Raw genomic sequence first — 14711 nt, forward strand, 5'->3', positions numbered from 1 at the left:
GAAAGGAATCGTTTACAATATTCCGTTGTCGTGTGGCAAATGCTACATAAATCAAACTGGCCGTTGTGTTAATGAGGGAGCATGCAGCTTCCGTGGGCGCACTAACGTCAGCTGGTCACCTTCCGGTGCATTGTCGATCATGCCAATGCGCTCCTGATTTCTCAAACGTTACCGTCGTTGGAAGAAACAAAAAACAGCTCGCAAGGAAGATCCTAGAGTCTCTGGCCATTGAGGCGAACGGGGACGACTGCGTAAGCGTCGCCTACATTACTGTATTTCCCAAAGAAAAGCTGTATCTGCGGGGAGCGTCCCATGTGTGCAAAAAAGTCGGCAGCGTATGAACGCTGTCCATCAGGGTTCACACTGAAGAAGTTACACTTGAAAACGGAACGTTTTAATTAACGCGTGTCGATGAAAAAGATTTTCAGTAAATGGTTGATAGTTCAGCAGTATGTGTTTTTTTTCCTCCCCTGCTTTCTTTAGAGCGCAGCTCTTAGGGGCCTGTTTCCGCCTTGAGCGGCGTCGGCGTCGCCGTCGGCGTCGGCGTAAACGCGAGGTCACGTGACCCCCCCTGAGGTCACGTGACCCCCTCAGGCCACGTGACCCATGAGGTCACGTGAACCCCTGAGGTCACGTGACCCCCTCAGGTCACGTGACCCGCCTCAGATCACGTGACCCCTGAGGCCGCGTGACCCCCTCAGGCCACGTGACCCCCTCAGGCCACGTGACACCACGAAGTCACGTGACCCCCTGAGGTCACGTGACCCCCTGAGGTCACGTGACCCGCTTCAGATCACGTTACCCCCTGAGGCCACGTGACCCCTTGATGCCACGTGACCCCACTGAGGCCATGTGACCCCCCTGAGGTCACGTGACCCCCTTGGGGACACGTGACCTCCGAGTTCACGCGACCCCCTTGGGGACACGTGACCCCCCGAGTTCACGTGACCCCCCTGAAGTCACGCGACCCTCGAGGTCACGTGACCCCCCTGACGTCACGCGAGCCCCCTTAGGTCACGTGACCTCAAGGAGTCACCTTTCCCTCAGTACGCTTCCATCTTCCTCCTCAAGAGCTGCGCTCTAACCGGCGTTACAGGGAATTGTAAACGGCTTTCATTTTTTCCTTCTACGTTCAGCTGGAAACCTTCAGAATCATGTCAAATCAAGCAACTCAGCTCCAGGCAGTCACAACCATGGGATTTAGAGCCAGGTCCACGGACCAACCGCGGACCTGCGTATTCTTCCGTAATGACGTCAACGTCACATGATACGCACATTTTTCTAGTCCGCGGACCTGGTACCCTTAATTTGTCCGCCGTGTGAATACACCTTTAGGCACGTTCATCGGCAATGAATAGTGCGTTACCAAGTGACGATTACGATCTGCCTTTTAGATCTTCTGCTCAAACCGCAGTAATTGTTGACATGGCAGCGTCTCGCGAATCCTAGATAGTGGCTTGACTTGACTCGATCTTGCACACGAACGAAGACACAAGAAAGGAACAGGTAAAGCAGGGACAAACAACTCGCAACTCGCTCAGAAAAATAAATATAGCTAGGTCTTCTAAATACGACCAGCTTCAGCCCAAACACGAAATCTGGTCGCATAGGACTCTTGAGCGGCTTCGCCTTAACTTAGGCAGAGTTGCGCGAAAGCATGAAAAGTCGAACAAGGAACGAGCTACGAGACAGAGGGAGAAAAGGCTTACGTGAAAAGGAAAAGGCGAAATCGTATTGATTTGGTCTTCACTCGAATCATGTAAGGATTGTTCGAGAACGGGTAAATTTGGTTTTACCTTACGCATTATCTGTGACGCGAGAAACAAAAAATGCTTGATAGGCGCTAATATATAATATGCGTTTATCATTTTTACTTTCTCAGTTTCGCTGGTTAGCCGCAGGCATGTAGCCAGGATTGTATTTCGGGGTGGGGGGGGGGGGGGGGGGAGGGGAGGGAGAGAGAGGAGGTCTCAGCAGGAGGGAAGATTTCAGGGGGGGGGGGGGGGGGGAAGCGGGCCGTGCCTGGTTAGCCGCATTGGCGCAACAAGAGAGGAACGCAAGCATGTCACGCTGCGTATTGAAATCCCCATCCAGGCTAGCAGTCGTACTGCACTGGCTGAATTGCTCATCTACAATGGGTAACAATGTTCTGGCAGACTCACCTCCTGCTGCATAAACAACTAACGACTAATATGACTTTGACTTTTGTCGTATTGAGAAGCGAGTATCGCTTGTGTGAGGGGCCCCCGTGCGTAGGGGTTCCCGTGCGTAGGGGCTCCCTATTTTTTTTTTTTTTCTTGATAACTTTCTAGTAATTAGCAGATGTGCGGCGAACAGCCCGTGGCCCGAACCAACCCCGAGCTACAGCTGAGAGCAAGTCGTTTGTTCCGGAAAGAATCAATTATGGGGCCTCCAAATAAATCTCGGGTGAATCCTAAACAACGGAGTGTGTAAAAAAAAAATGGGAGCAAAGCTGACAGTCGGACGCTACTCCGTAGATGAAAGCCCAACTCCTATACTAAAGACGTCGTCGTGAGCGTTATCGTCGTCCATTGCGGGACGTCCATAACGTCGTCTATACTGCCCTAACAGATACGAAAAGAACGTACGTAAATAGTAAATCAATAGCTCGAATCAAGCAAAAGGGGCGCGTGCTTTTATCGGAGCTCCCGGTGTGCAACCTGAAGACCTCCTAGCGTGAACGCGCAGTCAAGGCAACGCAGTCTCGGCGCTTCGACGCCACTGACGCTCAGTGCGGGTAAACACCGCACCAAACGTTGTCGCCCGTCTACCCTTCTCGAAACCGTATATTAACTTTCCGAGCCGCCTCAACTGCCCGATTTCGAGCAAGCACCGACGGCATCTCGCGAAGCCGTGGGCACCCCCGAAGCCTCTAATGAGGCCGCGTTATTGCCGAGTCTCAAGGTCGAGCTCAGCCTCGAGGGTGCTTCAGCGTTCAATTTCGGCGAGCTGCGGACGCGAATTAAAAATGCAGTTTACAATAACGGGTCAGGGTCAGCGTGCCACAAGCACCCTCGGCTTCGTCGCCGCGTAGAGGAGAGCTGTCGCCTTGTTCTTACCGAGAAACTCACAATTTTCTCTCGGCGTTTTAAAGGTGAAAGTGCGTTCTCAGGCGTCCGAACTTCATTAAAGGAAGCATATAGCGCCGGTGGCGACGCATCCCAACGAGGCAAGCGTATAAGAACTGCCTCCCTCGCACGATGGGGGGAAGTAGGGCGCACGTGTGTTGCGCGTGTCGGCCACTGGGGAGCAGGACCGCGAGCGCAGATATATGGGCTCCGATTAAAAAACAAAAACCTAGAAACAGCGCGTCCAAATTTTCGAGCGTTTTTACGGAACGCCGTAAAATTCTGCCCCTGCCTTATATCTTTCTAAAAGAGTTAATTTAGTGGTTTTCGATGATGCTTACCAAGTTTCTCTGTAGAACCATATGTCTGTACTCAAGAATAAAAAACTAATTAGTAAATTTTATTTAACTTCCTTACGAATTAGTATGTTTTTGCACTCCGTGACGTCCGCCAAGGTTGGTAGTTTGTTCCCGCGAGGGGTTTCTTTTTAATTAAAACAGTACAATTCTACACCTCGTACATAATTGTACTAGGCTTTTGTTTAGCTTTACTGTGGATACCTTCGGCCGATGGCCATTACAGGGAGGAATCTTATATCCCATAGATATACATTTCACATCTCCATAGTCGCATTTTCCGTGTAAGAAATCGTCTTCAATACAAAACACACATCATGCCTAACACACACAGGCGCCGAAAGGCGTTTCAAAGGTCGCTCGCCCCCTCTCTGAGCGACCGAGTGGAAGACCTGGTGATCCGAGGAAAACGAAGCGAGGCGTACGAGCGCCTGCCCAGCTCGGCGAAACTAATCGGCGTCGGCCCTCGGCCAATCTCCGCTCTCGCCGAGCCGCGGTTTCGCAAGCGGGCATGCGGCTGACGCCTCCACAGCCCCATGGGTACAGCGCAGGCAGGCCGAGCTCGAGGACGAAACCAAGGGGGACAATGAATGCAGAAACTTCCCTTTGTCCCCCTTCTGCAGGGCCCTCAAGCTTGGATATCGACGTCATCTGTGGACAGTAAGATTCGTGTCGCGGCCGATTGTCTTTCTTCAGGCTCCAAAGTTCTGGCTGCGCAATATACTTGCTTTCGTTTAAAGCGTCGAATGTTTAACGGCGCCCCGTTGACAGACACGGTCCTTGCATCCGCGCATACCCCGTGGCAGGGCATGGAATGTGGACTGTCAACACGAGATACATAAAGTAACGTCACGCGAAGCCACGTCCTACTGCGACATCGTGACTTGACGCCGTGACGTCACATGACTTCGTGTCCTCGGGTGTCAAATCCAAAGCTTTTAAATACTGCCTCGCCTGCATTACAAGAGTAGGGAGGCACAGATCGTCGCCAGTTTCTATTGTTTATGGCTATCGTGCGTTTGTTTTAATGGGCGCGTTCCTGTTAAGCAGGGACGACTTTCCTGCGCAGGGGGACAGATACAGCGAGAGCTTCAGGTGGTCGGGAAGTCGTACAAACCCGAAAGGGCTCAGCAGATGTGTTCGAATACGAGGCAGCTCAGACAAATAGCCTACTTGCGTACATCGCATAGACGTGTAAGGCCGGTTCACACTTCCGTATGCTTACGACCGCCTATAAGCTTCTTAAACAAACACCCTTGAGTCATCAGCCATGGAATATACTTGGCATTTTCGTATATTTTCTACTTTTTGCTCAGAATTTTTTTCTCTCTTGTCTCGAAAAATATATTTTGATGATGTTAGAAATGAGCATCGCTCATAAGTACTACGTAGTACATTAGATCTCGTAAGTAGCGTTGGCTCTAGTGAAACGTAGTTCCAGGGTCAGCTCATAGATGGCGTGCCAATGTGTTCCCAAGAACTTCGTCATAAAGAAGCGCGAGTGGGTGAACGGGTCATTTTACTATTCCTATTGACGGGGAACGCTTTTACAGCCGAAGCGAAGTTAACTTTAAAAAGCAATGGCTGTTGGTAACAGCGGGCCACCCGCTTAGTTCTGGCATCAAACACTGAACGCACTACGGAAATGACACCGAAAAGTTTTGTTTCCGATTAGTTTTAACTCGAGAAAACACAACGCAGGTTTATTTATTTATTTATTTATTTATTTAGATACCTTAAGGACCCCCTTGGGGGTATTACATAAGGGGTGGGTACAGAGCGTAAAACAAAAGGGTAGAAAACACGCCAAAAACAACTCGCGTACAAAGAGCAAAAACACACAAATGTGAAAGGCAAACTGTACACATATAGATGGTTCGTACAAACCTAAAGTGGGGAGTCTAGCAAGCGTTTCTTAAATTCTATCGGGTCATGAGTGATGATGACGTTCTCGGGAAGATCGTTCCAATCAATGGCAGTGCGTGAAAAAAATGAATTCTGGAAGGTGACGGTTCTTGCTTTGGGGCGTCTTACGCCGAGGTTATGTCCCGTACGACGAAGCCGGTATTCTGAAGATATGATGTATGATGACCGGAGGCACTGACTGTAGTGAAATTTGTGAAAAAGAGATAGCCTAGCAAGTTTACGACGGACAGAAAGGACAGGGAGGTTTGCACGGATTTTAAGATTAGTTACGCTAGAAAAGGAAGAATAATCTGAGTAGATAAAACGTACTGCACGATTCTGGAGTGACTCGAGGTTATTGATGAGATAGGCCTGATGCGGGTCCCAGATGGCAGATGCGTACTCCAATTTAGGACGGACAAGGGATGAGTAGGCAAGCAGCTTTAGGTGAGGAGGGGCTAGCTTAAGGTTACGTTTTAAGAAGCCTAGTGAGCGATTAGCAGTGGAGATAACGTGACTGATATGAGTAGCCCAGGAAAGATCAGATGAGAGGTGGACTCCGAGATACTTATAGGAAAGGCTTTTCTGCAGAGGTACGTTATTAAGTGAGTAGGAAAACACGGAGGGGGTTACGCGACGTGTAAATGACACGAGCTGGCATTTCTGGACGTTAAGAGACATCTGCCATTCTTCGCACCACGCTTGAATTCGTATGAGGTCATCTTGAATGAGTTGGTGGTCCGAAGGGTTAGTTACTTGGTGGTAGATGACGCAATCGTCAGCGAAGAGGCGAATATGCGACGTGATTGATACGGGTAGGTCGTTAATGTATATTAGAAATAGGAGTGGTCCAAGGACCGATCCCTGAGGAACGCCTGAGGTGACTTCGGCAATAGAGGATGATGACTGGTTAACGGTAACGAATTGATGTCTATGCGTAAGAAAGCTAATGATCCAGTTCAAAATCGCGGGGTCTAAGTTAAGTTGATTAAGCTTGTATATGAGACGTCTGTGAGGGACCTTATCAAAAGCTTTAGCAAAGTCTAGAAAGATGGCGTCAGTTTGAATGTTAGAGTCGAGGTTAACATGCAGGTCATGGACGAAAGACGCGAGAGAAGACATCGTTCGTTTCCGTTTCGATATGAATGAGCGTCGTATATCGGCGAACATTCGTGTAATCACCTCAGCCAGATGCACGCTGAAGAGCCGAGCTTAGCAGCTCTTACGCACCGTGTAAACCAGTGTTGTCACACAGTGGCAAACTGACCTCAGACTGTCGAAAACTCCAACATTTAACTCGCTTTCGACGGTCATTTCGGTACGAAAACCTTGAGCCAGGCGAGTCGGAAACTGAAGAGGACACTGAAGAGGAGGGGAGATAGATTATTTCAATTCGATTTCCCACTCCTCTTCCATATTTCTGGCACTCTTCTTTTTTTAATTTCCGAATCACCCGGTTGCATGTTTTAGAGTTTGTATGAATAAATTTCGTTACTAACGAGGGACTTGTGTGCTTCTGCCCTGTATACCTGTTTGTGCGGATTTCTTCCTTTCGTCAAAATAGTATAACGGGTGTCGCTTACAGACTTTTGATATAGCGTACGTACGGTAATTATGATAATGTAGAAACACTAACAGGCTGGGCTGGCTGCGTTCAAAAAGACCGACACAGAAATCGAACAAACACCGACCTTAAAAATCGAAAGGGAAGTTCAAGTGGCGTAATCGGCGTCAAGGGACCACGTCCGTGAGCATGTGATCAGGTATAACCACTAGGGCCACGGCTACAGGGCCACGCAGGGAGGGTCTTCTTCACCCTGGACATCTCAAAATTTGGCGGCCTTCGGAGTAGTGGTCACCGCAGAGCACGGATTCCTCGCGTGTAGGTCCCATTGGCTGGCATAAGGGATCACGTGACCATAGCGGCAGCCAATGGCGTTCCCGTCGGAGGTCACGGTATGAGTCTCGGCACATAAAATCTCCTCTCTTGGTTTCTCTCTTACTCTCGGGGTTCGACAAACAATTTGCGCATGACGCCATGGCCCTATGCTTTTTTCTTTGTTTTTTTTTTACTACTTTTTCTGGCCCGTAAAAACAAATTCGGTGTTGCATAATACACTCTACAGAAGGTACAATATGAGCTGCAACATCCGATCCGGCATTTTCATGCATCGGAAATGTCCATAGCTTTTCCTTATCAGGGCTGGGCGTCGATTAAAAGTTTTAACCCGATTAATCGCCACCCTTTAATCGATTACTTAATCGATTAATCGGTCTCGTTAATTTCCGTGCATAATGTTTTTAGAAAGTCAAAAAAACTTTTTTTTTCTGTTTTTGCCTTTGCTGAACATGAGGTAAAAGGCCTAATACAGAAGTTTTATTATGAATCAACCTTGATGTGTAGTTAACAACAGTTCGAAGGCACTGGCACATTATTACGTCAGCTGCATGAGGTTAAAGGTTCGGTGCTATTATCCGGCAAGAGCGACCTCCTTTGATTGTTCACACTATGGTCTCTCTCTGCTGCACGAGACGGACACTCAAACGCTATTGAAGTGGCCGGGAGACGTGTAACCTTCTGCACCTTGTCAGGAGTTACGAATCTTCCCCCTACAGATTACTTTAGGCTAAATTCTGACCTAAAGTTTGTCCCCTATAGAGGTGTTCTCGTTCACGTCTGCGTGGTGAAAGCGTTTACTTTTTACTTTATTTTGGTTCGTTAAAATATTACCGATTAACCGGTTAAAAAATTAATCGCGATTAAAGCATTAATCGATTAATCGGTATGTTAATCGACCAAATGCCCAGCCCTACTTATCACTCGATTTGTCATAGAGATAAAAAAAAATGTGTGACGTAGGCTACGCGTTTTATTAGAAAGTTTGGACCAAGAAGTTTCCGAAACGGTAGGTATACGCCCACGAAGGATGAAGGATTGTTTGAGCTCATATTGTCCGCGATAGTACTCGCTCAGCAGCAAGACCACCCCCACGACAGCTGGAGGGACGTTAATGCAATCAGAGGTGTCTTGCAGCGCCCCCTTCACACAAAAGCTTAGGCGGGCCAGGTAAAAAAAAAAAAAAAGTTAATAGACCTTATGCGAAATTGCTTTGTGGTCTGACAACACTGAGAGCGTCGTCATTTTAATGTTGGCAAGCGTTGTGGGTACCGAAGCACGGTGGAGGCATCGGAGACAGCCGTACGGGCAATGTGCGATGGAGCAGCAACTGCTTTCCGCCTTCTGACCATATTATGTGGACGAACAGTTCAAACAACCTACCGCAACTGTCTGACAAAACTATGGGAGGTCTGTGCACGCTGGCGACAACCTCGTCAAAGCAGCGGACCAAGTCCTACGCCTTCGCTGTGGAAGCTTGTTGTCGCCAGCGTGTGCACGGGCCTCCGAAAGGTCTAAGCCGTTATGCGCTTTTCATCTTTGAGAACACTTTTAATTCTTTTTTCGGTGCGAATACGCTTGAAATCGTATACTGTTCTACGCAAATATAATGACTCAACATTCGTTTTTTTTTATTATTGGTGGAGGGTTTTTTGGTGGCACACTAAAAGTTTCTTCTAAAAGAAACTGTGCCCTGGGCAATATTTTTCAAGCGTTGCAAAGGGCTAAAATTGGTTTCAGATAGCATTGACCTCAAGCACAGTTGACGGACGTTGCGCTATTAATGAAAATTTGTTCAACCCTGACAGAATAACTGCAGTGACTTTCCCAAACTACCCCCAGCTTCTTTGCACAAAACACAAATTTCGACCTCAGCTGCGACAAAAAGAAAAAAAATTAAAATAAAAGGAGGTTGTAAAATAAAGTTGGCACCGCCCGTGTTGCTTCATTCGACGTCCGCAACATAAATATTTTTGCGGCCACCGACATCGAAGTGTTAGCCACTGCGATGACCCTAACCATACGCATCTTCAATTATGGTTGGTGGCGTAGATTATTAAAACTGCCATCGTTTTGCCTCGCTTAACAGCCTTGGTCTCGTCCGCATGCATTGAGCTGCTTGCGCATCTAGAAAAAGGCCAGGCCGACACTACAACGCACATAAAAGAAAAAGGTCATAAGCAAATTTGGTGCAACTTTGTGAAAAGATTAGGGCCCGGTTCAATAGTTGTAAATGGCTTCACGCCGCGCGATAACGTCCGCATGTTTCTTCGCGTTGTCACCGATCGTTTTTGTCAAAAGCTGCGTCTCAAGTAACAGATAAAAATAAGAAAAAAAAGAAAAACTGTGAGCCCTGTTCACGTTCGCGTTCATGTCACGCACGAATCGAAGGTTTATTGCTGCATCCGCAGCGGAACGCAGCAATCGTTGTCATCGCATCTCTCGCACGAAGCGCGGTCGCTTGTTTACATGGGGTCTTTGCCGGTCGGGTATCTGGTTTCGTTTTCTCGCCACTAACAAGATGGCGGACGTAGTTCTCGGCGCGCTACTAGATGGCGCTCTAAATTTCGCATATGGCCTATTGCTTGGTAGCGCAACGGGGTCTGTGTAAAGGGCAATTCCTACACTTGAATTGAGTCGGACTGAGTGCGAGCGTTGCTATGGCAACAGCTATGTCGGCTCCAACAAAACGGGGTCAACAACAGTTCTGTTAGAGCCGACGCAGCTGTTGGCATAGCAACCCGTACGCCCCAAGCCGTTGCAGTTGGTGTCGGTCAGACTCGACGCGAATGTGTGAATCGCCTGTACCGGGGAGGCGACGGACGACGCGGGAATCTGGTTCCGCAGCAGCCCGAGCCCTACCTGGCAGGTGTTGACGGAAGTCTCGCCGCTGCGCAGCTGGTCGGCCACCGCTTTGGGTATCATCTGGTAGAGCAGCTCGTCCGTCCTCTTCATCTCGATGTCCAGCTTGCGCATCGAGTCTTCTAGCTGCCGGCTCTTCGTCAGCTCCTGCGCCCAAGCCCAGGACGCTCAGTATCCCTCTCGAGCATTGCCCAACACGCCGAAGCACGTCCAAATCCAGTCGTGGGCGGTAGGAAATTGAAACGAGCTAACCAAACTAACACATATCGTGAGAAATACTACTGGGACTTTAGAACACAAACACAAAGACATGTGTTCGTGTTGTGCCGCAAAGTCGCGAATACCTTTCACTGAGTTCAACCTCCATCAGATAACCCTCGCCGTTCCATTTTGATCGCGAATAAAACTTTCTGTTTGTCCTTTGCCCGCCTTGTTCCCCTTCTCCGGTAATTATGTTCGTCATTATTCTCGAGCTCAATTGCACCTTCGCAATAATTCCATCATCATAATAAAAGTTGACGAGAGAAAATCAACGTGGAACCGCCTTGGAATGACATCTAAGGCTCCCGGGGAATCATTTCAGGAGCCCCAGGCTCACGGGTCTTTCTTTCCGACTACCAATTTTTATTGCTATCTATGAAGAGGAAAAAAATAAATAAACAACTTTCCGCGCTCCGTCGGATGGGTGCTGCCATCTTACAATCCTGTGACGCGGCCGCCATTCGGTGGCAGTTCAGCTCGTCTCTCCGCTCTCCCCTCCGCGCCTTGGCGAAGGCGTTGCATGCCTGCTTTCCCTCGCGTTTCAACGCGTTTCTCGCCTTATTGCGTAAAGTGTCGCCCGATGCTTATATTCACAGCTCAAAGGGCCCGTGAAACGAATTTTGGGCTGGAGTAAATCATTTTCGACTGGGATTTTACTAATAGCACATCCTTCAGTGGGCCAAAAGAAAAAAAAGGTAGAAAGTCCAAAGCCTGACTTTCGGTACGAAAATTTGAAAACACAGCGGACTATTTCGTACCTCCTTCCCTTTGCAAGCTCTGCCTTTTCACTGCGATACACCCGCGGTCCCCGCAGCGCGTCACCGGGACCCCGCAGCGCGTCACCGGACCCAAACGCTCGTCACACGACGCCGGACCTCACTTACTTCCTTCAGCCCTAAGCTGACATTGTGGTGGAAGCTACGCGCTTGCCGGACCAATCAGCCTCCTCCCTTTCATCAGCTGTCCTCATTCTCTGCGCGTGGGTATGCGCGAGAGAGCGTGATCACGTGGCAAAAGTGTGGCTGGCCCAAGTAAAGAGCACGTAGCTTCCACAGCACTGTCAGCTTAGGGCTGAAAGGGGTGGGGAAAGCAACTTTGGTCTGAAGTTTGAGCGACGGGCTAATCTTCTAGGGGGAGAATGGCTGTGCCCGGCTACACAAACGAGATCACGAGCAGAAGGGAACTCCCCCCATTCCGTCTTCTCGAACTGTTTGGTAGAATGCGAGATTTATGAGTTGAGGAGGAAAGCTAAACATGAAAAAGTGGGAAAAGCGTTTCATGCCTCCTTTAATTGCATGCCATCATTATGCGCACGACAAAATACGACTCTTTTCACCGTCGGCCTGGCGGATACGTGCGAGAAGGGAGGAGGTACAGCAATTAGTGTCAGCCCTGGCGAACATTGAGCCCAATTATTTATGACAACTAAATTTTGCTCGCTGACACATGCGATGCTATGTGTGTTTCCTGAAAGCATCGTGCTTTACCTTCATATAAAATTGAAAATAGTAGTTTCTTGTTATACAGGAAGGTAAGTAACGAACGTTTAACTCACATCTTACCTGGTGCTCAAGCTAATGGTAACTTGCACGTCAGGTGATTGGCTCGTTCACGATATCCCACCGAAATGTATTAGACGTTTCTAATCGTTTTTTGGATATAAACATTTGCTCGATTCGTATATTCGTGAATTTAAAGAAGCTGCACACCACGCTCGGTCCCATATCTCCAGTCATTCAAATGTTTACCCACATTTTTTAAGACTTCCAATTCAAATAATTTATTTCCATTATTTCCACATAGAGGTCAGGACTACCCCGGTAAAAATATCTGTCACGCGCAGCTTGAGAGTGCCTCGCATTATGTGAGGCCGAAGAAAAGCCATCAGCATGAACATCACCCGAGTTCGGCCTTGCGGATTCCAGATCGCATCCGCTTCAACGAAGGTCTTTCTACACAGACTCATGAAGCGGTGCCTAGCATTCGACTTCAGCCAAACGTGCGGGAGGTCACTTCTCAGCAGTCCTTTCATTTGGCAAAGGTTATGCGAAGAAACATTTTAGACTTCAAATGATGGGCCTGTCATTCATCTCACATGATGAATACGTCGTCATCAAATCTCAGTAAAACAAATAGTTTATTTCCCAGCGCCAACGTTGAGAAGCACTTTTAATATGTACTTTAGCAGGGCCAATAGCTAAATAAACTTCCCACCCGACCTAGGACGGGTTATCAAAATATTTCGAGAGTACTTAATCCTTTAAAGAAAACCAGCCCGAGACAATATCGCATATTTTTAAAATAGCTGCGTTTTTATAGGAGGCATTTCCAGCCTCTAAAGTTCACAAAAAAAACTGGGCATCCAAATAAAGCAGACAGTGAGCAGTGACCTTTCGACTTGATGTGCTTTTCTCGATTCGAGTAGGGCCGTAAACGATGGGAATCCTTCTATTGCATCATCTATTGTTTCGCCACCGAACCTGACCGAAAATAACGACGAACATGAGCACATGCATCGTAAAGTGTTCGTAAAAACGTCCGCAAATATGACTCGAAACCACTTCGTGGGTCTCGAAGTGGCTCACTACCTCTGTCTTATCGGCTGTATGTTATAACGGACATTCTTGCATCACGAAGTTAGGCAAAAATGACGTAGAACATAGACACAGCCGGGAGCGCGCTGATACCGAAACCATGCTAGCGCCCTCTATCCTCCGGTCGGGTAACTACTGAGATGGAAACGTCTATACGGGGAATAACTTGGGATTAATGTATGGCACGCAATCTTAAAAGAAGGCATCTCCGAGCGTCCGAATACTCCTACGTTTAATATGCTCCCAACTCTTTTTCCCCATATGTGCGAGCGCGCACGTGAAGTCATAGGTTGCATTTCCATAGATGCGAAAGCAGCGCATGGAATCGAGATGCAACTATTTCGACTGGTAGCAGATGGCAAGACAGGCTGCGTTCGATCGGTCCACGCTCGCTCCGATGCACTACGATCGCTTTCGTGTAAACGTAGCCCAAAGGACGTTAAAGTCCCTAGCAAGACCGGCTAGTCTGCCGTTCGAACGCAGCAAGATGGCAGCGCCGCGGATGAAATTGCTGGAAGCGCTGCGCGCCATCGGCGTGCCATTGTAGCTGCTGCCTTCCTCACCTTCTTCAGTCTCAACGAGAAAAGCATCTTGGACTTCTCTGCCTCCTTAGCAAGGACAGATTCACCTCGGCGAGGCTGTGAGGTGTACGCAGCAGCGATAACAAGCATACTCGAGTGTTTTTCTCCTCCTCCTTTTCCGTCTTTACGTACAAAGCAATGAACAACCAGAGGGCAGCGAGGCGAGAGCGGTTAAGGCTTCTGAACGCCGGGAGGTGTCAATAATTCATCTGCGAAGTGCTAATCTGTTTGCTTCTGTCGTAGTTTCTCCCATTTTTTTTTTTTTTTGTGGCTTTGTAACTGCCAAATTATGGCACGTCGATTGCTCTCAGCACCGCCACGCGCTTTCCTTCCCAGCAGTCGCCGGCGGCGGCAGGGGTCGGAAGGCTAGCCCAGAGTCACTGTCTAGGCTGTGCTTGCAGAGCCAGAGTACCGCGTTCCTTTTCCTTCCGATCAGGTGCACCGAGCTGGTTCCGATCTTCGTGCGGGAAAGTGACCTTGCAAGCGCCGAGTTTCGGGCAGATCACGTCTCTCGCTTTGCGTTTGCGAAACATACATCCTAAACTAAAATAGAACGGACTGGAGGGTTCCTTCACCATTCAACATTGTGTGTAGTCACTCGATACAGAATAATCGCATTGTTTTATAACGCGAGCGATGTTTTAAAACGTGTTTCAAGAGTCTGGGAAGAAGACAACACGGAGAACGATCGAGTAGCTCGCACAGTCTTTCTACGGATCACAGTTCAAGACACATGCTCGTGCTCATTGCTTGGTCTTCGCCCTAGCTTACGCTAACCCAGAGCTTATACAACGCTGTCAAAGCTACTAGCGCGAGCGCGTGGCCATCTATTATTTTTGTTATTATTTATCATTATTATTATTATTACCACTACTACTTCTACTACGACTAAGATGCTCGCGCCAGTAGCTTTGACAGTGTTGTACACCAAGTATGGAATGGAGTATAGTAGCGCTCGCATGTTGTATCAAATCACGCTTTCGACAGTACAAGCACAGGTGCCCGGCAGTGCGACTGGATCCTGGAAAAGTAGGGCCATTGTCTTCCCCGCCTGCTAGCCGGACACAAGGATATACTAACACATAGACCGCTCGGACGGTGATTTGCTGATTGATCTCAGCTGTCATGGCGATCGCAATTTCGGTTCCTTCAAATCTTTGAAGCTT

The 14711-nt window shown here is 48.4% G+C and overlaps 1 protein-coding gene across 1 annotated transcript in view; it reads right to left on the reverse strand.

Moving 5' to 3' along the window:
* Positions 1–14711, reverse strand: part of LOC8052045 (soluble guanylate cyclase 88E) — a 150364-nt gene that overhangs the window by 21230 nt on the left and 114423 nt on the right. The window contains exon 10 of the mRNA XM_029995441.4: positions 10110–10256. Coding sequence (XP_029851301.1) covers positions 10110–10256 — 147 coding nt within the window. The remainder of the gene's footprint in view (positions 1–10109; positions 10257–14711) is intronic.

This window comes from Ixodes scapularis, unplaced genomic scaffold, assembly GCF_016920785.2.
Source record: "Ixodes scapularis isolate PalLabHiFi unplaced genomic scaffold, ASM1692078v2 PGA_scaffold7__128_contigs__length_106722199, whole genome shotgun sequence".
NCBI lineage: Eukaryota > Metazoa > Arthropoda > Arachnida > Ixodida > Ixodidae > Ixodes > Ixodes scapularis.